The 25,000-nt window shown below is 39.2% G+C and overlaps 5 protein-coding genes and 1 pseudogene across 6 annotated transcripts in view; 4 read left to right on the top strand and 2 right to left on the bottom strand.

The window, feature by feature from the left end:
* Positions 1–1,160: 1,160 nt before the first annotated feature.
* Positions 1,161–7,130, bottom strand: LOC121307733 (RILP-like protein 1). Its single transcript, XM_041239995.1, has 4 exons — positions 5,327–7,130; positions 4,409–4,559; positions 2,742–2,860; positions 1,161–1,715 (listed from the first exon to the last, which is right to left on the bottom strand). Exons 1-4 carry the CDS (start codon positions 5,612–5,614, stop codon positions 1,371–1,373), a joined length of 903 nt encoding a protein of 300 aa, XP_041095929.1. The 5' UTR covers positions 5,615–7,130; the 3' UTR covers positions 1,161–1,370.
* Positions 7,131–7,231: 101 nt separating this feature from the next.
* LOC121307734 (transmembrane emp24 domain-containing protein 2) lies at positions 7,232–13,154 on the top strand. 2 transcript variants are annotated; one of them, XM_041239996.1, is made up of 5 exons: positions 7,232–7,572; positions 9,657–9,849; positions 10,773–10,793; positions 11,927–12,034; positions 12,346–13,154. In XM_041239996.1, the coding sequence occupies exons 1-5, from the start codon at positions 7,393–7,395 to the stop codon at positions 12,468–12,470; spliced, it is 627 nt and encodes a 208-aa protein (XP_041095930.1). In that variant the 5' UTR covers positions 7,232–7,392; the 3' UTR covers positions 12,471–13,154. The 2 variants fall into 2 exon arrangements, with proteins under 2 accessions (XP_041095930.1, XP_041095931.1); XM_041239997.1 differs by lacking the exon at positions 10,773–10,793 and having other exon boundaries at positions 7,237–7,572.
* A 1,829-nt stretch (positions 13,155–14,983) lies between these two features.
* Positions 14,984–16,247, top strand: LOC121307735 (ATP-dependent RNA helicase DDX55-like). Its single transcript, XM_041239998.1, has 4 exons — positions 14,984–15,346; positions 15,429–15,515; positions 15,876–15,967; positions 16,134–16,247. The coding sequence occupies exons 1-4, from the start codon at positions 15,317–15,319 to the stop codon at positions 16,162–16,164; spliced, it is 240 nt and encodes a 79-aa protein (XP_041095932.1). The 5' UTR covers positions 14,984–15,316; the 3' UTR covers positions 16,165–16,247.
* Positions 16,248–16,395: 148 nt separating this feature from the next.
* LOC121307709 lies at positions 16,396–17,868 on the top strand (annotated as a pseudogene).
* Positions 17,869–17,962: 94 nt separating this feature from the next.
* Positions 17,963–21,554, bottom strand: LOC121307678 (translation initiation factor eIF-2B subunit alpha-like). Its single transcript, XM_041239909.1, has 10 exons — positions 21,464–21,554; positions 20,985–21,121; positions 20,194–20,295; positions 19,968–20,104; positions 19,731–19,847; positions 19,315–19,427; positions 19,049–19,117; positions 18,879–18,954; positions 18,679–18,804; positions 17,963–18,177 (listed from the first exon to the last, which is right to left on the bottom strand). Exons 2-10 carry the CDS (start codon positions 20,995–20,997, stop codon positions 18,022–18,024), a joined length of 909 nt encoding a protein of 302 aa, XP_041095843.1. The 5' UTR covers positions 20,998–21,121; positions 21,464–21,554; the 3' UTR covers positions 17,963–18,021.
* LOC121307708 (serine/threonine-protein kinase ULK1-like) overlaps positions 21,548–25,000 on the top strand; it is a 12,351-nt gene continuing 8,898 nt past the window's right edge. Inside the window, exons 1-11 of the mRNA XM_041239961.1 lie at positions 21,548–21,635; positions 22,095–22,174; positions 22,641–22,747; positions 22,884–23,029; positions 23,259–23,321; positions 23,468–23,497; positions 23,588–23,616; positions 23,850–23,924; positions 24,030–24,083; positions 24,316–24,384; positions 24,768–24,972. Of these exons, the coding sequence (XP_041095895.1) occupies positions 21,626–21,635; positions 22,095–22,174; positions 22,641–22,747; positions 22,884–23,029; positions 23,259–23,321; positions 23,468–23,497; positions 23,588–23,616; positions 23,850–23,924; positions 24,030–24,083; positions 24,316–24,384; positions 24,768–24,972 (868 nt within the window). The 5' untranslated portion in view covers positions 21,548–21,625. The remainder of the gene's footprint in view (positions 21,636–22,094; positions 22,175–22,640; positions 22,748–22,883; positions 23,030–23,258; positions 23,322–23,467; positions 23,498–23,587; positions 23,617–23,849; positions 23,925–24,029; positions 24,084–24,315; positions 24,385–24,767; positions 24,973–25,000) is intronic.

Here is a 25,000-nt window from a genome sequence, read left to right as displayed (position 1 = left end):
GAACAGGTCAGTAGGGGCGGGTGAAAATAACTGAGATTCGACTTTCTTTTAAATTCACCCTAAATGATGGTGCAATTGCAATATTCACCCACTGACATGTTTAAATGCAAAAGACTTGGCTATCCAGTGGACTGGCCCAATCTGCAGCTGTGCTGTAAACCTCTATAAAGGCAGGTTTCTCTCTTGGTACACCACTGTCCAGGGTGGCATTGTTTGCTTATTTTATTTATACTCCGAACTAAACATTTAAACCTTCTCTTAAATTCTGCAATCAGGAGCAGGGCATTTACAGAAGCACCAGCTCTGTCAGAACAACAGGTAATTGTCTCAACCAATACAATACTGCTTACTTCCTTCTGCGATCTCGGCTTTGCTGCTTCAACAGATTAAGACCCTTAGTCATAAAACACAGCATGGAATTCGATACCCTTAACTCAAAAAAAACAACAAACAAACAACAAAAAAAAACGTGTTCATACAGGTGATATATATATACAGGTAACAGAACACCAAAAACCTGATTGAATAACTGCAAACCATTTCAAATACTTGATGTGTGTTCTTCAATGGCTTTGGGCAACTGTGGTGCACAGAATCCTGTTTCAGACTATTTAAAAGAATGACATGATTCAGGAGAAGGATTTAAATGTATGCAAACTAGTCCTATAACAGCATAAATGGTGTAAAGAATGTTATGCACCTGCCTGCAATTAGATCATTTTTGTGATGACTCTGTTCTGACGCTGTGTCACACAGTGCATGAATAGGAGTGTGATTACCTAGGGACTTTGAGCCACCTTTAGCAGTCCCTTTGTAGCTTTTAAAAGAGACATGGATTAGACTGACACAGCAGCATCTTTAAACAATACTACAGATATTAAAGCCTTCATTAATCTGAGACAGAACGAGGCCAGATATTTTCCTTAGGGGTCTTCAGGAATGGACTGAGTCATACACTCAACTAACAATATATTTAGGTATTTTCATTATGCATCCTATTCAGCAAGATGATTCAGCTTCCTGTGACCCTGCGCTAATCTGTTCAAATCAGAAACCACAAAGACCAAACCAGGACTCGGAGCAAGATTTTCCCCTTGGTAATGTCTCCTGCATATTGGGAAACTCTCAAATCAGCACAGAACATCTAACATTGTAAAATTCCTATAGACTCTCATATCAGTTTTCATTATTAAATTATTTTTCAAAGTAGGAGTTACAGCAGTAAACCAATCAACGTGTCTTACTTTAGCAAGGGGACTGCTTCATTTCAACATCAGGCTATTTTATAAAAGGGAGCTCAAATAACATCAGTGCAAGAATTACCAGATTAGATACCTTGACAGAGCTACTGTACCAGCTTCAGTTGACTCCTAAGGAAGAATGATAAAACAAAAGCTACTTTTTGATGTTGCTTTTTTTCTGCTTCTCCTGGTGTCTGCCAGGTTTGCTTTCTTTCTGGCAGACAGATCCAGCCGAGGAGAGACAGATCTCATTACCTTGGGCTTCTCTCCGTTGTGGCTGGGCTCGCCCTGCAGTTTCTCCCTCAGTTTCCCGATCTCGGTCCGCAGCTTGCCCATCTCCTGCTCGTGGGTCTGTAGGAACGCCTCCAGCTCCACCTTCTGCTCAATGAGCGCCTTGCCCTGCGCCTCCACCACCGTGATCTTGTGCCGCAGGTCGTGGTTGATCTTCATCAGCCGGTTCTGCTGCTGCTGTAACTGAAAAGGGGAGAAAGCAACAGCTCTGCTTCAAACCAAGTGCAAAGGCAAGCCTTCAGAGAGATGTGAAGCACCGTAACTGTATGAAACGAGCAAGAAACAGCTTCACTGCAGGAAGGATCAGTTGGTTTTTTCAAGTTTTTTTTTTTTTTGAAACCAAAATGATTTTATTCCTCTCCTGAAATTGTCTGGTTTGAAAATAGGATTCCAAGAGCCTAAAATACATCGATTATATCAAATCAAATTTTAAAATAGTTTGTGTGAATTATGGGTTTCTAGAAGTTGCCTTGCCAAAAACTTAAAAAACATATATGATTTATAAAAGAGATATACAGATAGGTACAATTCTGCACACAGTGACTGGGTCACGTAACATGTCTGTCTTCAGCAAGCGGTATATTTTGTTCCCAGAGCTAGCTTTCCACATTTCGTTATGGCTTGCACACCATTCTCAAGAGAGCGTGTGTTTGAAAACAAACAGTAGAGCTGCTCATAGGTAGATGGTAACTAATTTTTATTTTATGATCCTAAACCGACATATAATCCAATCTGCGTGTGGCATTAGGATCCCAAGTAGAAATCTAGCTTCAATATGAGCCTATTCTGTTCATACTCGGAGGCTTAAATGTAACACTTAATATTTTTGTTTTTTTGTTTATACAATAAATGCAATGCCAGCGACATTCAACAAAAGCCATTTTTGTATTATGCAATGTATTTTTCAAAAGTAATGCATTTCAGCAACACCTTTAAGCCACATGCATGATGCATCTCACAATTAGCTCGCAAGTGGCTATTTGCAGTAAAGTACTAATGAACCGCATTACAGGTTTCATGGGAACTGCTTTCAAAGCACAGTGGAATAAAAAAAAAGTCATGCTTTTGGAAATGATTTTAAAAAGGACTTGGAAATAGAATTTGAATTGAAAAAAACAGGCACTGAGCCCAACCCTGGCAGCTGCTTAGGGAGCCGATGTGCATGTAAAGCTCAATTCAGTGTGCACATTCTTATGGGTGGGGTCTTACTGCCTCAATGTCCTCATTCTTCAGGGTTAGCTCTCTGTCTTTGGCTCGGATCTCGTCCCTTTGCTTGTCCACGACTTCCTTCAGCTTCTTCATCACCTGCCTCTCCCTCTCGGACATCCCTGTCCCAAAAAACAAGGACACAGTTAACCCCTTCACCCCTGGAAGGGTCAGTCACCTCCAATGTGTTCCCCTGGATAAAGAACAGCCTTTACTATTATTACTATTACTATTATTATTATTATTATTATTAATAATATTATTAATGGATCCAAGTACAAATACTGCACAGTACAACATGCTCTGAGCTACAGAACCCTGATATTGATGTATGTTTTGGATTTTCTACTGGTTTTGTTTGTAGAATAGTCCAGTAGAATAAAAATAACCTTGAGAAGTATGCCAGGCGTTTAACTGGATATATTGACGTCTGGAAGCCGTGGTCGTGTTTAAAATTGGATCCTACCCCTGCATTGCAGCAGGTCACGCAGGAAAACGGAAAGAAATGATCACATTCTGCCTTTGCACGTTCATGACCTCGACTGAAATATTTTATTGTCCTGTGTGATTGAGCCCACATGACACATTACAATACTGTTACGTGATCTAAATAAGGTGCAAGATACAGGAGCAGCATGCCTCCAGATCAAAGGCAGGCACAGTACAATAGGGTGTTGCCTAGGGACAGCTTTCAGAGTTACACCTTCCCTATTCCCCCACCTTCTGTAGTATTTTAGTTAAAATCCAACTAGATCCTGTTCATTATATTTCTCTGATCAGTATGCATTTCTATTGAGGTCACTGGTGTCATTACTGTTATTCTCATAGAAATGCATTTGCACAATGCTAAACATGAACAAAATTCTAGCACATGTGTCAAGAGAATACAGCACCATGGTTAACATCGGACTACAAATGCAAGCGCTTCAATTAATGAACACAGCCCCACATAATAAGGAAGAAACCTGCACTCGAAACAGCTCTGTTCCAATTTCACATTATATTTCAAAGCACACACTTCAATTTTACAAGGACTATCCACTTTACCAGATGCAGTAATGATCCCTAGCAACGCACAACTATGCATCGACAAACCTATTGTGTGTGCGTCTGTGTGGGCGGTTCACTAGATGACCACTTACTGACAGTGCGTGGGTCTGATACTGGTGTCTGCTGTGTGGATGGTCAGAAACTGCAAAGCTTTATTAGCACATCAAAAGACTGGGACAGAACTCAATATGATATCCTCTCTCCTTGTGGCCCATCACATGCTAATTAAACTGAATGCAAACTGTACAACTTCAAATTGGAATGTATTTATTTTAACCAGGACAGAACCCTTGAGATATACATTTGAAGTACAAGGGGGTCCTGGAGCTACAGAATCCAGAAATGCTCCGAACTGCCAGTATAGTATTGCATTTTAAATTCTGAGATAGTGTCCACATGGTTTTATTCACAGGAGACCAGACAGGTGGCAAGTTAACTGGGGACACAGCAAACAACTGCTCATTTGGCAGAATTCAACAAACTGAATAGACTGCTGTCAGCCTATAGATGTGACCAGGTCACTCACAAGAACCACAGACTGCTCCTGACATTACATTACATGATTTGGGGGGGGGGGGGGCTGCAATGTGTCACCAGTGTCCCCTCCAGCCATCCTTTACCTTCGTGCTTGTGAAAGTCCTCCTCAGTCATGCTGTTGTCCCTGGGGGAGAGGCTGGTGAGGAGGTTCTTGTTCTCCTCCTGAAGCTGTGTGATCTGGGTCAGCAGGTCCTGGGCTTCCCCTCTCCACACGTCCTCCACCAGCTCCAGCTCCTGGTGCACAGCAAAGCAAGAGGCACAGGCTTTTAAAAGGCATTTTCAGAGACTCCAAAAGACATCTGTTTGTTTAGCTACCAAATGCTTTGTTAATACATCCTTCACATTTAAATGTGGTACAGCAACAGCTACTCTGCAGCTTTTTAGAACATTACATTAGCTACTCTATTGTACCTATGCGTTAGTGTAATCAGATTTGCCCAACATTCAGTTCTACATTGACCTTTCTTCACATATTTTATCTTTGAAACACCGTTAACTTCCAAATGTATTGTTCAAAAATATTTCACAAAACAAAGAATGTTACACAAACACGATAAAAAAAAAGACAACATACAGGGATAATACCGTTTAGTTTCAGTCTTTACGTTTATTTAGCCCAGCAAGCATTGTTCTGACTTTGCAGCAATTTTGCCTGGGGGAATGTGAACATTGTGTTACTTTTTTATAATTTTATTAGATCAGCTGAAACCACAAAGGCAATAATGTGCATCACTGTGTTTATGACGACAAACACACACCGTGCTGTTAAATGTCATTGCCAGACTGACAGCGGTACCTACCTGAGCTTGGTTACAGTATCTATGAAGTTTGTTTCCTGAAATACATGTTGACAGGGACTCCTAGAAATAACTAATGATCGAATGGTCTTCCCCCGCTGTGTTATATTCCACATATTAATTTACTAGAAAAACGTCCTGCAAACTGAGCTATTTTTTATTTATTTATTTATTTATTTTTAAATGTGGTGTTTTTAAACCTACCTTTTTGTGCTTCTTCTCTTTTTCCATCCGGTCCATCCTCTCCAGGCGCAGCCTGTCCAGTTCCAGCCGCAGCTCTTCGGTTTCAGGGCTGATGTTGTTTCTGCTCACCAGGACCTCCAGAATCTCCAGCACCCGCACTACTTTGGGCATCAGCCTGGCCAGCGCCTCGCAGCCGTGCTGGTCTATAATCCGCTCAAACTCCTGTCCCACCACGGCAGCGATGTCATACACATCCATTACTGTGAGCTCCGCGGCGTTCTTCTCCAGAGCGGATCCAACATCTTCCATGGCTGGATCTCCCTGTCCCAAGAGTTATTTTTCTGAACAAAGTTCCACTCCACAACAAAAGGGCACTGCATACGCTTCTTCTGTTTTAAATACCCCTAAATTCCTAGAAGTGGAACTTCACGCTTCTATTAACGATAAATGTACTCTTGTTGCCATTTTGTTAGAAACAGGAGGTTAAATATGATGAGGGGGAAAACCTCAGAACGAATTCATTGCAATCTAAATCTGCCGTGCTTCACTCTTCAATTACACGGGAGGAGCGCAATGCGCATGTCAGAAGAGGTTGCAGCCTAGTTGAGTCAGCTCCAGAGCTGGTGTATATATAGAACACGATGCATGTTAAAATGTATTGGAAAATACTGTATGCATGCCTACCAGACCTAGGGAAATACGCTGTGTCTATGTTGCTTGCTTAAAATAGCATGCATGTATTTTTTTTAAATAGCTACAGTGCTTATTAATTAAAGGTAAATCTGCAGCAGCAGCTGTTTTAAAATGCCCTCTATTTCACTTGATAATTGCACATCCCTTCAAAGCAATGCAGACCCTTAGAAGCAACCCCAGTTTCACTGATATAAAGAAAAGAAACGCAATGGGTTTCAAATAATCCAGCTTTAGCAAACTATATTCCTCAATGGGGAATTAGTTCTGCATATCTCAAGCCTCTTTATCGCGGTGCTAGTGTTTATGCAGATGGCATCAACAGAATTTCATATTATGGTTTTACTTGTTCTTGTGCTGTCATCGACTTTTCATGATCTCACATGATCACGTCATTATGCACGGCTACACCATACAAAGCCACAGCAGTCCTAATTAATGGCATTCCCACGCCTTACTAATTGCGACGATTGGCCCTGATTTACATTGCATTATAAGCTTTCGCTCCTAAGTAACATTTGCAAAACTTTTATTTCAAACTGAGAAGGACGATCCCACACCAACCTATAGCTATGCTCGATCGCCACATATCCCCCTTGATAGTTTTGGTTCAGTGCAAATTGACCCCTTAATTTAAAGAAGACGAGGAGTTATTAATGCAAAAGCTAAAACATGAGTTTTCTATTGTCTCTGTTCTAGTTTAGCGTATACTAACTTATTTTTTGTTGCTCAGGGTCAGCATACACGAACTAAATGTATTGTAAAAGTCTCTGTAATAAATGGGAAACATTACTAGTTCACCGTATCTTATGAAAATACATTTGAAATATAAAAAAATATATAGGCTACCGCATAGTCTTAAATGTATCCTTCAAACTCCGTTCACATCACACCTGTGATATATTTCTGATTAGCATTATTTCTGAATTGATTTACTATAAAACGTGGCTTTTAAAATATAAAATGTAAGCCATACGGATTTGTTTTTCACACTGTCGACCGATAAACGAATCTAATCTAAAAACGTGCAGAACAAAAGCGCCATGCTCTTTGCTAAATCTCTATCAAAGAACAAAATGCCTTCGTTACACAGGAATCTTAACATGCTGACACAATGGTGACTGACTCACACGTATACACCTGCTTGCAGTGCTGGAACATTTAGCAGATCGCGTATTGTGAAAGGGTAGCCGTAGCTGTTTTGTCCTTGCAGGCGCTTCGTTTAAGTCGTTACGTGGCAGTGTTAGCTGTGCTCCCTTCCTCAGTCACCGCTGCAACACAAACTCCACCTCCGTGATCCGGTGGCTGGCCGAGGCTTACTAGGTGCTCCGTGTATCTCTCTCCACTCTCTGTTTTCTGTGTCTAGTAACAGTAATAGCCGAAAAAAAAAAAAAAGGATGTTTACCTTGTCAGAGATCCTTGCCCTGCTAGCCCTTTTCTCCAGCACGGCCTCCGGTTACTTTGTTAGCATAGACGCGCACGCCGATGAGTGCTTCTTTGAGCGGGTCAACTCTGGTACCAAGATGGGCCTCATGTTCGAGGTAGCGGAAGGAGGCTTCTTGGACATCGATGTGGAGGTGAGGGCCGCACCGGAGTGACAGATCAGCATTGCAAACCGCTGCTCGCCACAAACACACTGTCGCCTGTGCTGCTAGACACAGGCAAACAGACAAAGACAAACACAAACACACACACACACACACACACACACACACACTCTCTCTATCTCTCTCTGTCACACACACACACACTCTCTCTCTATCTCTCTCACACTCACACACACACACACTCTCACTCTGTCTCTCTATCTTTCACACACACACACACACACACTCTCACTCTCACTCTGTCTCTCTATCTTTCACACACACACACACACACACTCTCTCACTCACTCTCTCTCTCTATCTCTCTCTCTCACACACACACACACTCTCACTCTGTTTCTCTATCTTTCACACACACACTCTCACTCACTCACTCACTCTCTCTATCTCTCTCTCTCTCACACACACACACACTCTCACTCTCTCTCTCTATCTTTCACACACACACACACTCTCTCTCTCTCTCTCTCTATCTATCTCTCTCTCTGTCACACACACTCACTCACTCACTCACTCACTCACTCTCTCTCTCTATCTCTCTCTCTCTCTCACACACACGCACACTCGGACAGACACACACGGGAGAGAGGTGTGGAGAAGCAGGCCTCAGTTAGGAGTCGTAGTAATATTGGTATACATAAATAATATCGCAAATTAGCCAATATGAAGTTTATTGTTTGGGCGTTTAAGTAAGATGGGGTTCATTTCAGAGACAGCAAGCTTTGTTTTAATACTGCACCTGGCTTGCATTGCCTGCCATATTGTTTCTAAGGAATGCTTCGCTATTAACAGGCGAAATCAGTGTTGTTGTTTGAAGTCCAGTTTGAGACTGACCTAAAATAGGTTAAAGAAAGTGAAGTCAGACAGGCTCGGTTTGCTTTTTGAATTAAAATAAATAACGCTATAAATCTAACACAGATGTGGCTTATTATTGTACTCTTATGACAGTGAACGTGTTGGTGTCTTGAGACGACAGTATGCTTGTTAAAACAATGACTAAATTGAATGTGCATGTTATCCAGTATAATTTTAAAGATAGTATATCGGACAAAAATACTGGGATTTAAATCGAATTGTGTGAGGTCATACGTGGCTGTATTGGTGTTAAAGGCGCGAAATACCAAGATCTTCATAGGTGATTGGTTGCATCAGATTGTGGCTAGGCAATACAAAGGGAAAGTCATGCTGAAATCATCTAGTTCCACATAAAAATATCACACATGCATGCTGAAAAATATTGGTGCAATTAGCACAACAACAGTACAATCTGGAAAATTGCTAAAAGTCACATGGAAGCATTGAAATGTAACGTTTCTAAAGTGTTTATAAAGTTTTATATACCCATAACGTTGTCATCTGTTTGTATATTAAAATCAGTTTGTTCTGGAAAGTTTGAAAAGAGGTGAAACAGTCAAATTAAATACATGACAGCAGCCATCATAGTTAACATTTGTTTAAAACAGTTGTTTTGGCCACTTCATAATATTTCTACATACAAAGTTAAACTTTGCAATAAAAAGTATTGCCTGCCTGTTAACAAATTGTGGAATCCAAAGGTTTATATTGCAGGCAAATGTGTTTTTACCCAGTGGTTCAGAGGCGAGAATTTTATAGAGGTGCATAGATCTGTAAGCTGCGTCAGTGGTGGAGAGACCGGGGAAGAAAATTAATATTGTGTGTTAATATTTATACATCCTCTTGCATACTTTCTCAAAGTAACAGTAATCCAAGTGAAAGGGATTGTAGTTCTTGATCCACTGGTTTCAAAACAGTTGAAAGAATTTCAATCGCTCAGCATGCCTGGTGTTCTAGCTGGCTCGAACCAGTCCAGCTTTACTTTCTTAAACGTATACCGTTACTAAGCTGTCACTTCACACTGTGGCTAATCAAGCTCAAAGTAAAACCTGGAATGGGTGAAACCACTGTGGAATAGGACATATTTCCATCCCTGGTATTGTAAAGCAGTAGATGTACTTGTAGATTTGTTTGCTTCCTTTTGTTTTACAATAAAAATGAAGAATGGCAGTTATTCCAAATGTTCTCTGTTCCTGTAGATTACAGGGCCTGACGGTAAACAGATTTATAAAGGAGACCGAGAATCCAGCGGGAAGTACTCGGTTGCCGCCCACATGGACGGGACGTACAAATTCTGCTTCAGCAACAAAATGTCAACCATGACACCCAAGATTGTGATGTTCACTATTGACATTGGAGAGGCTCCAAAAGGGCAGGACATGGAGACGGAAGGTGAGATATTTAAAAGCTCTTTTTTCAGGGGGCTGTCCCCCATCCAGTCCCCCCGACACACACATTCCAATACACAGTTTTTACATGCACCTTGCGATCTCTAAAGAAGGAAGCCTAGTACAGCTCCAGGCTCAACCTCAGTTAAGACAACAGTTTCTGCTGCCCCAAACCAGAGAAAGAAAATCTGACCTTGTGAAGGAAAATCGGTTTTGAGCAGCTGTCTTTTTACGATGGCTTTTATTTGCAAACGCTGTCTGGAAGTTCACACAGTCGTTTGTTTTAGAGCCAGTCTGAAGCAGGTATTGTAGAGCCATCGGAAGGAAACAGTTCATTTTTATATTACTGTTTCTTAAGCAGAAATCAACAGACAGCATAAGTAAATCAGTAAGGTTGAGTGTTGCAGGCTGTAAGAAACCATGCCTGCTTTCTGTAATTGAGAGGGGCCCCCATAAGAGATAGTAGAGTTGTATTTATTTGAGGATCATCCGAGATCCTTATGTTTTAAATCGCGTGACTGAGCTCCTTGTAGAGCTGTAATAATCCTGGTCCTCTTCACAGTCTGCCACCAGAGAAGCAGGTTTTCTTTGGAATTTCCAGAAACAATATTCATACTGTTGCACACGTAATCAAGATATTAAATGAGAGAATGTAAACTCCAAAGAATTTGCTGAGTTGGGCACCTCCTTGAGTTTATTCTGCGGGTCAGAGACTTGCGTGGGAGGTGGCAAGCATATTAAGTTGTTTGTTAGTTTTTTTTTTTTTCTAGTGGCACTGTAGTTCATGTTTCAGTTTGGATTTAATAAGACTCGTTCCTATCATTTCTATCTGTTCTCTGCTTTGATATTCTAAATTCCTTTCCTACGTTACATTTTATTTTCATTTCTCTTTGCTCCTTTTCCCCTTCCTCTCTCCCTCTCTCTCAGGCGGTGGCGATACCTGGGATGGTATGTCAGCTGTCTTGCTTGGTTTAGAACTGGTTTGTTTTTACCCAAATTTCTGAAGCTTTCAATTATTGGGTGGCATCCAGACTTATGATTGTTCCAAATGTCTTGGTCATACAGCAGTGGTTGGCAAGAAGCTGAACAGAAGAAAAAAAAACACCCACAGAAGTTGCCTTTAACCCCTGTTTGTATTGCTAATTTGCTTATGCGATGCTTCTAACATCTGAATCTGATCGCATTTAATATTTTCTGATACTAACGCACCATTCTGTGAAGATGCATTTGAAATAAGAAATGTCGAGCATATCACTGAACTGTGCTATAGCATCAGTCTCTTATATGGCACAAAGCCTACTTTCTTTGACAGTGCCTGGTGTTTGATCGCCCCTCGGGTGGCAAGTGCTAGTAAAGATGTTTCATTATTCTGTATCCTCTTTGTTCACTGTGTCTAGAATTGTATCATGTAACCTTCCTATCTGTGCATCTGTTTTAGAAATGTTTATGTTTCTTCAAAGTTAAGGCAGGGCAACTTTTTAAAACCCATAGAATTTACACAAACTAAAAAATTCAAAAAACGTGACCAAAGGGGATATGATAATATTTTATTTGGTGGGCAAAAGATGAGGCAAAACAAACAGTTGCTTTGCTAACAGGAAACTAAATGCACAGGCGCTTGATTTTTGTGGTTTGTCAGTATCTTGCAGTTAGTTTGAGGAAGTAAAAGACAAAAGCACAGAGCTAACGTGACCCAACAGACCAGGTCAGAGTGGTACTGTTCAGCATGATTTAGAATGAAATGTCAGTAAGCCTCTTGAGTAAATGCATAAACAGGCTCTCCAATTGGTCATCATTCCAAAATGCTTTCAATACTTGCAATAAAAAGATACATATTCCGCAGTGACCTTTTGTTTATCTAAACCTAGCTCTTATCTGTTTCACAGAGTCAGATTCACTGATTTTTAAACCGTGTAAGCTGCAGTGTTTAAAGGAGTACACAGATGAGTAGTGATGCTAACCCTCTTTTCTTTCAGTCACTTAACTTGCCTGAGGATTTTCCAGTGCTGTGCATGTCATGTTTATTCAGGTGTACTGTCTTCATGCCTTCTTTATGGAGTGTTTTGAACTGCTCTTTGCAGCTCACCAGAACAAGCTGGAAGAGATGATCAATGAGCTGGCCGTGGCAATGACAGCAGTGAAGCATGAGCAGGAGTACATGGAGGTCCGAGAGAGGATACACAGAGCAAGTACGTTATAGTGGGGGCATCTGTCATACAAGTACATTTATCATGGGGAAAGCACAGTTTGATTGCATTTTTTTTAATTGGCTCAAAAGGACTAAGGAAAATGCTGATTTTAAGATTGTCGAATAGCATGTTATCATCCATTCCTTCTGTACCAGTAATCTGTTCAAAATGTTTTTTTAAATACTCTCAGCCAAATCTCTGATCAGTTCATAACCAAACCAGTAATAACTGATGCTTTATTACTAATCATCCTAGTTGCCTGTTTTTATTTTTAAACGCCTGATGGATTGATTTGTTGTTTTTTCTTGCAGTTAACGACAACACAAACAGCAGAGTTGTTCTTTGGTCATTCTTTGAAGCTCTGGTACTTGTAGCTATGACCCTTGGACAGATTTATTACCTGAAGAGGTTTTTCGAAGTGCGAAGAGTTGTGTAAAAAAAAAAAAAAAAAAAAAAAAAAAACAAACAAACAGAAAAAAGTTTCTAACACATTTCACAATTTACCAAAATCTTTAGTCACGACAACAATTACTTCAGGTTTGACATCCAAGTTTATTAGACTTTCAAAAGCCTTTACATAACTTGTTTGTGTTGTTTATTTAATTCCCTTTGGTTTTAACTTTTTGTTTTTATGTTCTTCTTTAGCAGAAGTTAGTGTCACTTGCAACTTCTCTTATTACAGATTAAAACTGCATCTTTAAATTCAAGCCAAGGTTATCTTAATGTTTCAACTCTTCATTGTATAATACAGCAGTATATATTTGGGGATTGTTTTTTTTCTGTATAACAGACACCAAGCCTTGCAGTTTTGAAGTGGCTGTGCCCATTATCAGGTTTTAATCTGGAAAGGTTTTAATTTGAATCATTTGCATCATTCACGATTGGTAAGTCTTTAGCTACAAAACTTTAGCTAAAAAACCTATTGTATCTACACAGTGCAGGCAGAAAGGTCATTCACGTTGGAAAAAAGATTTGAGTGCCATCTTTAGTTTTTCAACCTACCTTTCCTAAAACTAAAGGATTTTTTTTTTTTTTTTACATGGCAAAACCAAATTGGTTCAGTTGCCTGACTGTAGTGGTCACTACGAAGGTTACAACTTCACATCTTATTGCAAATGGGTTCATATTGTTGTCTAAAACTGAAGAATTGATCACTTTACCCAGCTCTGTCTGAGGAAACCTGAAAATGCTTTAATGTCCTGGTGGGGCACACATGGTTAAATAATTGATCTAGTGTCCTTTTCTTTACTATGGCCTTTTGAAAAGGACCTTACAAATACTGTAATATATACAGCCACAGTTTCAATTCCCGTGCTCCTTATTGTCTGTTTCTAATTGGTTCTTATACAATCTTTCACCTTCGAGAGACACATAGGGGTTTGAAAATGTGTTTCTCTATGAGGGGGGGGAAAATCTTTCATTTTAGTGTCTTTAATGATGGGTTTAAAGTAGTCAATATTAGTTCAAGGTGTGGGTCTGGGTGTGGATCAAGAAAATGTGACTGGTGTAAATGAGTTGCTTGTACTTTTTTGTCTTTGATAACTTTAAAAATGGCAACACGATTTTGTACAATTAATTTACTATTTGTTACAGGTATTCATGTTCAAGATAAACTTGTATTACTTCAAGGGAACCTGATGTTGCAGCAGTTATTAGCTGCTGTGTGCCATTATGGAAATATTTGGTGTAACATCTTTGACACCTCAGAATTCAAAGTGAAGTTAAAAATGCTGATGTATGTCCATATGACCCAGGTTTAGTAAATAATAAACACAACATTCTTTAAAAAAAAAAAAAAAAGGCCTTGTCTGTTTTTCATTCTACAATATGCTTATTGCACTCCCCCGGACACCTCAGGATCCATACTGGGCAGTGAATTGACTAAGGGGGTGTTTTTCAGAACGTGTAAGAAGCATTTTAAGTACATTTACTTGTTTTTCTGGTTTTCCTAAATATAAACTTAAATGTAAGTTTTGTTTTTGCAGTGAAGTGTTAAATGTATAAATAAGCAATGTTTATTTAAAGGAACCTGTATAAAATAGATTGCTGTCAGCAGTCAAGGGGCTTGTAGACAGTTGGTTTTTAAATTGTTTGTTTATTTTAAACTAAATTATAAAAGGGAAGACCAGATCCTAAGTGCCTCCCAATGCCTTCAGAGTTAAGTAGCCCTGTCCTACAGAAACACGATTACTGACACCAAAAATGGAGAGCACTTTATTGTATATTTTACTGTGTCCTATTCGTTACATTTTAGGAAACAGATATTCAGGACAATTTGTTATGGAAGTTTATTTTTATTTATTTATTTATTTACATTAGAAGCCCATGTTGTAAAATCTTACACAATAAACAAATCTCAACCAACAGGCGTCTACAGTTTGAAAGAGGATAAAGTGTAATTAACTAGCCTTGGTTTAGCTTAATTGTTAACATGACTGGGAAGTCAAAACATGTTCGTTTTTACTCAACCCGCATAGTCCACGAATAAAGAATAAAAACTAGATATGAAGAAATTCTGACAATCTGAGTTTTTGTTCATGAGTACAGAATGGCAAGTTTATTGATTGCGCACCAAATCTGTAGAATTTGAGATTAAATTTGAATTAAGCGCTAGGGTATATATGGAAATAACTTTAGAAAAAAAAAAAAAAAATCTAAAATCTATTTGTGTCCTATCACTTTAAATATGGCAATACGCATGCTCACGTGTACCGTACACCATGATAAGATGTATGCAAAGGATAAGGTGCTCTTTGAACACTCTGTTTTAATGTTATATGCATTGTAGGCACAACTAGCCCTCTTTGAAATCTGCTCCACAAATGTGTGTAACAACGTAATGTTTGTACACGTCTGCTTCCCTGACCTCACTCCCGCAGCCACACACCCTCTGCAAATGGCAAAGCAGAACCTTTGTAGCGCCGGTGTTGTTGCCGCTGAGACACCGAGCATCAGGACGGACAGGAAGTTGGGGCGTCGTGTTTTGGAAGTTTTTTTTTTTTTTTTCTGCAGCTGTATTTTAAAGATGGAGAAGTTTACCTGTTAAACTTAACGAAAAGATTTTTCAGACTCTCGACGAGCTGGGATTTACACACGACAGCAGTCCAGGTGAGCGTAAAATGCCAGCAGTTGACATTGCGATCCCTGTTCAGAGTGAATTCTAATCTGTGTTCCAGTGTGACTGATTTTAACGACATATTCCTGAAGGCAATACTATGAACGCGTTTGATATGGATTATTTTTTGTATTGTTTCTCAACAATCTGCGTGCATACCTCTGTTTATGAAAAATAAAGACGTGGAGGCTGAAGCGGTAAGTTATTACTTAAGCACAAACACTTGAAACGTGGTTTATTATATTGTGCAATGTTCTTATTTTTACATTGTTATTATAGGTGACAGGCAGTGGCAAGACCTTAGTGTTTGTTATTCCCATATTGGAAATCCTGCTAAGGCGAGAGGAGAAGTTGAAGAAAATGCAGGTGTGCATCTACTTACTGCAGGGGATTTGCTTTCAGGAGTTCAGTTCAAGCTCTGATTTGTATATCCCAGTGCAGACCAGGCATCTGAACATGACTTTAGAAATGTGTAAATAATAAGTGCACTGGTAATGTAAAACTCATAGACTTATTAAATAAACCCATCACATTTATTTAAGTATATTGTGTCATAATCACATTTTGATTTATGCATCAATATGTACTCTATCAAGTGGGTATGGAAGGCGGTGGGACATCATGGGTCTGCACAGGCTGTATTTTTAAATGTATTTATTTTTCAGAGCACTTTTTCTTCCAACATGCACGATAATTCATTTGTTTTTGTATCCTGGCTGATTACAGGTTGGTGCTCTAGTCGTTACACCAACACGAGAGCTTGCCATTCAGATCAATGAAGTGATGGAACATTTTACTAGGCATTTCCCACAGTTCAGGTAAGCATATATATATATATGTGTGTTTGTTTGAATGTTATTTAAAAAAATAAGAAAAATCTGTGTTTTAGACTGATTTTTTTTTTTTTTTTTTTTTTTAATTTAGTCGTTGCCATTTATTTATTTATTTTTCCCTCCCAATTTGAAATGCCCAATTATTATTTAGGCTCAGCTCGCCGCTACCACCTTTGCGCTGACTCAAGACGGGCGAAGACGAACACACGCTGTCCTCCGAAGCGTGTGCCGTCAGCAGACCGCTTGTTTACACACTGCGGATTCACCATGCAGCCGCCCAGGAGCTACAGCACAGGAGGACAACGCAGCTAACAGGCGAGCCCACAGGCGCCCAGCCAGGCTACAGGGGTCACTGGTGCGCGGTGAGCCGAGGACACCCTGGCCGACCTAGACCCCTCCCCCCATGGGTGTGATATTCAATAGAGCATGTTTTCTTATACTGGTATGCATGGTGTTCTGTGTTTCCATCTTTTCAAAGTCTTGATATTGTCTGGTTGCAGTGTCCAAAGCAGGAGATGGCCCTCATAAAGTACATGGTAGATGTCCTTCCCAAAGTCTCTAGCCATGGCAGACAGAGCTATGTATGAGAGGGGAATGAGAGCCTTTGTGTCGTGCGTACAAGCATATAACAAACACGAATGCAGCCTCATCTTCAGAGTAAAGGGTAAGCAATTATAATTTGAAATCAAAAGGCAATTGTTTTTTTAACTTGTCAATCAGCCGTTTTTAAATGTTTTCAAGGTCTATGATATTAAGTTTTTTTTTTTTTTTTTTGACGTCTTTTTTAACAGATCTGGACTTTGCGGGTATGGCTCGTGGCTTTGCATTGTTAAGATTGCCAAAGATGCCTGAGCTAAAAGGAAAGAGTTTCCCAGGTTTTGTACCCGAATTGATAGACAGACTCCATCCCCTACAAAGATAAGAATAGGGAGAAGCAACGGCAGAAGATGCTGGCAGAAATGCGACAGCAGAGACCACAGGACCAAGTCAGGAAGAATTTTACCAAGAACAAGGCATGGTCCAAAGAGAAAACAAGAAAGGACAGGAAGAAAAAGAAAGCAGACAAAAGAATGAGAGCGGAGGTATAGATTAACCTGGAGTTCTGTTTGAAATGGTGTATTTCAGCAGAATATGCATTCAAATATAGGTTGATCTCTCACCAATAAAGATTTAATATTTCAAAAAACAAAAACCTCTAGAAATAGTCCAGACACATTAGCAGGTATAGTACAATTTGGAAATAGTTCTCATAACTATACTCTTCAACGTGGATGGGAAAAGCAGATTTAATTAAGGTTGATTTGATGGCACGCCAAGCTAAAGGCATTAGATCCATCAGTTTTAAAACCGGATGGCCATCTTGCATCAGGTATGAATTATTGATAACTGTTACAAACACTTTGCTTCTAGAGCTCGGACGTTGACGACGAGGATATGGGTGAACTGCTCAAAGACACCCGGTTGTTGAAGAAGCTGAAAAAGGGCAAAATCAGGGAGGGGGATTCTGAGAAGCAAGTGATAACAGGACCGAAGTCAAACAACAAAAAGGGAGGTGACCACGAGCAGGATGATTCAGAGGATGACCAGTAGTGGAAAAGGACATGGCAATAATTTTTTTAATTACACACAGCCTTTCTTTTTTATTCATTATGAAATTACTTATGCAAAGAAATGTAATAGTTAGAAAATGCTGACAGCTCATTAGGTTGGTATTCTAGGATCACTGCATCTCCCAGGATAGCCCAGCGCAGGTCCAGCATTGTTTTCAGTTCCGACCTGCTAGTATCTAGTGCTGGATTAATGGATCAAGGTTAGTCAGCGGCATGACAGGGATTGAATGTTGGACATAAAAAATATATATATATATTATATATATATATTATATATATATATATCATATTATATATATATATATATATATATATATATATATATATATATAATATATATATTATAAGGAGTTGTAGTTGTAACATTATGCTAGAGTCCTTCACAACAATTTTCTTAGATACAATAGAATTTTATTATGATCAGCGTTGTTACAAATAAAGTTTGATGAGCTCGTCGCTAACGGCTGAAGGGGTCAGCACCCCCAGATCTGTAAAGAGGAGGGTGATCAGGGAAGGGGGCGTGTAATCAATCATTGGATGCTCCTCTGCAAGATTGTTTGATTTCTTCAGTGTGTCCGCCTTGTACTGAAAAAGTAAAAATATCACTTACAGGCTTTTCTAGCACAGCAGCGCTCCGTGAAATAAATCAAGACAGCATGTTTTTTTATTTTTAGTAGTCGCCAGAAAACATGTTTTAACCCCTTATGGTACACAAGGAATTGAGCGGTTGTTCAAACGGCTTCTTCAAATACATTTGCAAGTGACTCAAGTATCACGGGGAAACTGACAATCTGGATGAAGAGATCCAACCTCAGTGCAAAAATAAGAAAGTTTGCATCATTTTTTTTAAGTTGTTGCTTGTACCTTAAAGGGTTAAAAGTGGTGATTTGTATATTTTAAACATTAAAAACCTCTGGTTTTGTTTTGCAACACTGCCAGACAGAATGGCTGGGAAATGACAGGCGCCCACAAAACACATTACACTCTTCCAACTAAATCAAAAGAGTCAGCTATCGGACAGCCCATTTACATACCTATTTAGTTTGAGCTGAAAGTTAATTTTTCAAAAATGTTTTTTTTTTTTACCTTGAACTTGTCTGGAACATCTTGCTGATTCAGCGGGAAAAGCCTGACAAACTTGAAACTTTCCGCTACCGCATAAAACGGTTTGTTGTGTGCTTTGGAGCACACTGCCAGTTGGTACGTTCCAATCTGCAAAAACAAACATGAACAGTCTGGTGTGCAAGCAGTAAGCATGGAAGTTTCCAAACAGCCAAGACACACACCTTGTTAATGATGCCTCCGCTTTCTACGACTCCTTCTGCACCCACTATCACCAGATCCACCTTCTCCACGACGTACCTGACAAACACATGGCATGAGAAGTTCAGGGTGGGGCTGGACCACCTTCACAGTTAACTAACACTTTATACAGGTGAATCACAGGCAAACTTACCCAACTGCGGCATCAAGGATCAGTGTTACTGGAACATTAAGCTTTCTTAAGGCATCAGCCATATGCTGCCTGCAACAGAGAGAACAGTAATACTGTTGTAATAAAAATAACTACCAATGCAAGATCATAAAGAACACTTAAGGACGGACATCCCTGGTTTATATTAGGAATTAAAAACAGGCAGCATCTTCTCAGTATTTGTATGTATTTACTTTGTGCCACCACTGACACGTTCAGGAGTTTCCACTGTATTTAAGTGTACTTGCCCTGCTGCATCTGGTTGTGACTCTGTCACGAAGACAGTGAAACGTTTCTTAGCTGCAGCTGCTTTCTCTAACACTCGCAGAACAACCCTCGAATAGGAATGCGTTAGTATAATCTAGAGGGGAAAAGGGTAATGTTGTAAGAAACACTCATTTAACAAACACTTTTACCATTAATTAAACTGTCAATTCTTCCTCAGGGACTGAATGTTATGTACAAGACATCAAAATGCACACGGTAATGCATAACTTTTCTACACTACAGAAATCAACTGGCTGTTTAGTGGTGCCTTTCCACTGCCTTTGTGCTAAAGGAACCAGCTGTATTTCATTAAACCAACCATGTTTACAGCATAGCAGGAGATGGCTCTACTTTATGAAATATTTATGAAAATGTTTTGAAAAATCAGAATACTTACAGCTCCGTCTTTTATGAACGTGTGGCACAGTTTAGCAACCTTGTCTCTCGAAAGTGAAATTTTTTTCAAGAAAAGTTCTCCCCTTACAATCATCACTTTCTTGCACTCTGATAAATCCTGTGAATGGAAACAGTTTGGAAAAGATCAGAACAGCGGCGTTTCAGTCCCCCATCCCTGCTCCCTTCTTTCAAAGTGCTCTTGCTAATGATACAAAGCTTGCGATTCAAGCGCACTAACTGGATGCTCCAGAGACGCAAGGCTGATGAAGCGAAGGAATAGCTCCCCTCCGGAAGACACGGCCACCGAGGAGTCTACGCTTGTCAGCTTGTCGATGGCTTTCGTCAGGTTCTCTCTCAAGCCTAGAATCGTTTCACCTGGAACAAACACCAGTGGGATTTGCAGTGAGGGGCTGTGTTAAAAAGCTGTTGTACAATACGGCTTGGAAAAATTAAGGGGTGATTACCTTTGTCTCTTTTCAAAAACTCCAGGAGAGTACGGATGGCTGCCACGCCTGAGGCCACATCTGTGTTTTTGTGCATTTGGCTTTTGAAATACTCAACAAGCTCTGAAACGAAAGAGGTCTTTTAGTTTACTGTACCTTTACTGGCTTAACGGCAAATTGTGATTCGTTTTCTTACAACAGCAATAGCAGATTGCACAGCGTTTACTCCAAAGAACTTCAGAGACCTTGAATCAATTAAAGAGTGAAAATACTTTTAAAATACAGCTTGGTGCTTCAATCACTGTGTCTGTTTATAGCAAGACAAAGTTTTATACGGTATGTTGATACTAGTAGGTCATTCTATGGGGTGTTTGGATAGAATACATTCCAGACAAGTGAGTACAGACGTACACTGAATAAGCTGCGACCATCGGAACTCATTCTACCTTTCTGCTTTCCCTTCTATTGCCCCACGTTGCACACAGGCTCATGTACCCACTACCCCAGAGACACATACTTTCCTCCTGGCATGCTGGTACAATACTAGCACAGGTCCTTTCTACCCATCTCCAGCTGTGCTTGGATGATGCAATGGCTAAGGGATGTGCCACCTTGCCAACACGTATCAAGTCATTCGTTACAAAACAACAAACCAAACCTCCTTTCAAAAAACACAGGGTTAAAACCGAAGATAACTTATAACGACTATTCAAATGTGTGCATTACATTACAATCCGCAAATAATTATCAAGATCATTAAAATACACCGATTAACCATTAGAAGTTTACACTGATGAATCGGATTACCATACCTTCGTCATCCATGTCTTCAAATTTGTATTTAGCCTTTTGCACCAGACAATCACAGCAACAACTATATCCTGACGCGAACAGCCGGGAAGCAAATAAAGACACGAGTAGTCTCAGTGTCCTCCTGTCAGCCAGCAACCTACCCACAGAGCAGAAAAAAAACCACACACATTAATATCGCACGATAATAATAATAATAATAATAATAATAATAATAATAATAATAATAATAATAATAATAAAATAATAGTGACGATATTCAATCACTGCTTAAACACAATTGACGTGATTTTTCCTTAGTTTTTTTTTTTAACTGCACGAAAATGTTATGTTAAAAACAGAGAATGGGAATTATTTGACAGACGGACACGTTGGGCGGTTCTTCCCCGCTTCAAAATAACACGCAGAATAGATCGCGTTTTACAGTTTGATATTTTAAAACACAACTTCATCCGTGTAACATAATTATGTTTAAAATGACCTTTTAGATTGGCATTAGCTATTAAAAAACAAAGAAAAAAACAAGTTTGGTCTCGTTTTGTCGCTGGTTAATGACGTTCCTACACTGCGACCTCACTACCAGTCAGCTACTGAGATGCTGTCAACCGATCTGAGGAAGAAAGTGATCTGAGTTTTGGGAGATATGGCGTCTGGTAAATGTTATTGTCTTTTATTAACGGTTTAAGCTTGTAATCTGGCTACCATTGGTGTTGCATGCATCTTGTAAACGCGCTCTATGGCGCGCACTGTAAATGTAAAACATTGCTGTGTATTGTCTTGAGCTTGTTAGGCAAAAAATGACTGTAGAAACTTTTTCTAATATACAGACAGCATGGGAAAGGTTGAGCTGTGCTACACTGGTCATAGTAACCGTTATTATTATTATTATTATTATTATTATTATTATTTTTATTATTATTATTATTATTATTACATTAAGTAGTTTTGCATATCAGAAATAATCTGAAATTAGTGTTTTGTTTATATAATATATGGTGAAACATAAACAGTGTTTGGTCAGTGTTTGACAGAGAGACTTTAGTTCGTTGATACCACATTTACCAATGAACACACTCGCAGACAACATGAATAATGTTCGTTTCCCTCAGCAGATGATGAGCTGAGTCTCCTGGTGATTGTGGTGGATGTCAATCCCATTTGGTGGGGGCAGCAGGCACAAAAGGAACCCGAAGTAAGAGTCGATGAGAGAGTGTCAATGCATGAACACATCTCTCTCTCTCTCTCTCTCTCTCTCTCTCTCTCTCTCTCTCTCTCTCTCTCTCTCCTCTATATTATATATATATATTATATATAATATATATCTATATAGACTCTCTACCAACCTGGCATCTAGAATAAGAATAAAACAACATTCTGTAATGAAATATTGTAATATTGATGAAGACATTAAAATTGTTCAGAACCACGGCATGCAAATGAGCAGTCTTATTTAGTATCTGGTGAATATGACTAAACTGCAATAATATCTGCTTTTGAGATCCATTATCTCACAATCTTCAAGAGTCTTCAGTAAGTTCTCCGCACTTCTTTAAGCATGTACAACAAGTTCTTAGGATTTGCAGAGATATACTTTTGACTCGTTGTTGAAGTTTGAAAAGACGGCTCTTGTTTTCTCTTGCTGTTACGCTTCGGAGCAGTTCACGCTGTCAAAGTGCATGGACGCTGTGATGGTAATGAGCAACACTCATCTGGTCATGACCCGAAGCAACAAACTGGCAATCATCGCCAGCCACTGTCAGGAAAGGTAAGCTTGATACCAGCGTTCCAGTGCAACGCAGTCGTGCACCTGTGTGTGTGTGTGTGTGTAAGAAAACATTTTTATTTTCAGTCTTTCAAGGAAATGCCAATGAGGTCACCTCTGTCTAATCTGTGTTTTGCAGTCATTTTTTATACCCTAGTAAGCACTGGAAAGCTGGTGATTTTGCTGGTGATGAGTCTTCGTGTGGCAGCAGGGATGGGAAATATGAACTCCTAACTGTGGGGAATGATCTCATCACTGAAGAGATTAAAAACCTCATGGAAAGAAGTGAGCAGCTCAATATTTTATACTATTTTGGGCATATCTAGATTTATAAGTACATGGCATGAAGTATAACCTTACCAGAGAGCTCTTGTAGTAATGAATGGGTAAATCCCACATATACAGTACATACAGAATCATCTGTATCACAAAGGCATCCTTCTATTATGCTCTTCCTCTGTCAGGATCTGCATGTCATTTCTGTTTTATAAAACATTCTCCTTTTGATTTTCAGCTGAAGTGAGGGGCCATCAAACAGAGACGTTGCTGGCTGGATCTCTTGCAAAAGCGCTTTGCTGTATCCTTTCACTGTTAGCTTGTCTCTTACAGTTTGTCACCTGCCAGCTTTATCCAGTCAGTTCTGTGAGCTTTATCAGGAATATCAGTGAGGGGATTACTCGAGATGCATATTTGTAAATTGTTTCCATAACTCAAAGTGAACAGATATCCACAGGGTCACAAAGGAGCTAGAAGGTAGTGTTCTTTTAAAAAAAAAAAAATCATTTATATCTATAACTTGAGAAAAGTCTTATCTTTAATGATATTTATATACTTTTTTTAAAGCTGGACAAGAAATGAAATCAAGAATTCTGGTAAGTACAGTATAATTGCAGTAATGTGCTTTTGCATGTGTGTACAGTTTGGTGCTCTAGACTCTGTTCATTTCTTGTAGGGTAGTGTCCCTATCTTTGAATGCAAGTGTTTTTTTATCTATATAATGTGGCACTGTGAATTTCAGTCTATGGGTGGTACAGCATGCTAGCAGATAATTTAATTTAAATAATTGTATTGCATACTTTTTTTGTATTTATTTTTTGTGCCTCAGGTCATCAAGGCTGCAGGCGATTCTGCTTTACAATACATGAATTTCATGAATGTGATCTTTGCAGCACAAAAGCAGGTATTGCTGAAAAGCCTTACACATTTTTTTGTTTAATTGACAAGGTAAAATGGTGTTCTGGTTGTGCATTCTAACTAAATTGGAAACCTTGCCTTTCTGTTTCAGAGCATATTAATAGATGCCTGTGTTTTAGATGCTGACTCTGGACTTCTGCAGCAGGTACTCTCTCTCTCTCTCTCTCTCTCTCTCTCTCTCTCTCTCTCTCTCTATCTCTCTCCTATCTATATATCTATATATATATATATATATATATATATATATATATAATATATATATATATATATATATATATATGACACATATTTTCTAACAAGTATAGGGTGCATTCATAGCATTAAACAGTACAGGTTTGTATACAGTGTATACTGATTTTAATATGTTGATGTTCCAGGCATGTGACATAACTGGAGGGTTATATCTGAAAGTACCACAGAAGATAGCTCTGGCACAGTATTTGCTGGTGGGTATCTTGAAACAATAGGGCATATTTTCATATTGTTTACTCTTAAATGAACTCTGAGGTTTTTTTTTTTTTTATATAATCAGAAAATGAATATTTTACAAAACTGTTTTTGTTTTTCATTTTGTAACATTAACATAGAATCTCTTTTAGAAAAATAGGAGGCAATTTAAGACTTGACTAAACACTTGCCCAGTCACACAGTCAAAGGGTTAACTGTGGGCGGGGAAATCTGAAGGTATCTGCCACTTCATTATAACACTGTGAACCTAAATACATATATTGATTTGAAATAGTCAGAAACAGGTCATTGTACTTAACATAGAACAGCAGTCTTAAAATAATCTTTAATCGTTCCTTGTGTTGTTTCTCGTCCAACGCAGTGGGTTTTTCTTCCTGATACTGATCAGAGGTCCCAGCTCGTTCTTCCACCGCCAGTGCATGTAGACTACAGGGCAGCTTGCTTCTGCCATCGAAACCTCATTGAGATCGGATACGTGTGTTCAGTCTGCTTATCAAGTAGGTGTCGGACACATCAATGCAAAATGTTCACCCCCCCCAAAATAAGATATGAATTATCTACATTTTGTAATGACTCCTGTTAATTATGATGTTA

Source organism: Polyodon spathula, chromosome 58 (genome assembly GCF_017654505.1).
Source record: "Polyodon spathula isolate WHYD16114869_AA chromosome 58, ASM1765450v1, whole genome shotgun sequence".
Lineage (NCBI taxonomy): Eukaryota > Metazoa > Chordata > Actinopteri > Acipenseriformes > Polyodontidae > Polyodon > Polyodon spathula.
This window is presented reverse-complemented; position numbering and strand designations above follow the sequence as displayed.

Coding starts and splice junctions, on each gene's coding strand:
- LOC121307733 (XM_041239995.1), bottom strand. CDS start 5,614: ATGGAAGATGTTGGATCCGCTCTGGAGAAGAACGCCGCGGAGCTCACA. Junction 4,560..5,326: donor AAGAGAAGAAGCACAAAAAG/GTAGGTTTAAAA, acceptor GCTGTGCACCAG/GAGCTGGAGCTGGTGGAGGA. Junction 1,716..2,741: donor AGAATGAGGACATTGAGGCA/GTAAGACCCCAC, acceptor TCCCCTTTTCAG/TTACAGCAGCAGCAGAACCG.
- LOC121307734 (XM_041239996.1), top strand. CDS start 7,393: ATGTTTACCTTGTCAGAGATCCTTGCCCTGCTAGCCCTTTTCTCCAGC. Junction 7,573..9,656: donor TCTTGGACATCGATGTGGAG/GTGAGGGCCGCA, acceptor CTGTTCCTGTAG/ATTACAGGGCCTGACGGTAA. Junction 9,850..10,772: donor GCAGGACATGGAGACGGAAG/GTGAGATATTTA, acceptor CCTCTCTCTCAG/GCGGTGGCGATACCTGGGAT.
- LOC121307735 (XM_041239998.1), top strand. CDS start 15,317: ATGAAAAATAAAGACGTGGAGGCTGAAGCG. Junction 15,516..15,875: donor AGAAGTTGAAGAAAATGCAG/GTGTGCATCTAC, acceptor GGCTGATTACAG/GTTGGTGCTCTAGTCGTTAC. Junction 15,968..16,133: donor AGGCATTTCCCACAGTTCAG/GTAAGCATATAT, acceptor ATTATTATTTAG/GCTCAGCTCGCCGCTACCAC.
- LOC121307678 (XM_041239909.1), bottom strand. Junction 19,848..19,967: donor TTGCGTCTCTGGAGCATCCA/GTTAGTGCGCTT, acceptor TTCCATTCACAG/GATTTATCAGAGTGCAAGAA. Junction 19,118..19,314: donor TCACAACCAGATGCAGCAGG/GCAAGTACACTT, acceptor TCTCTGTTGCAG/GCAGCATATGGCTGATGCCT.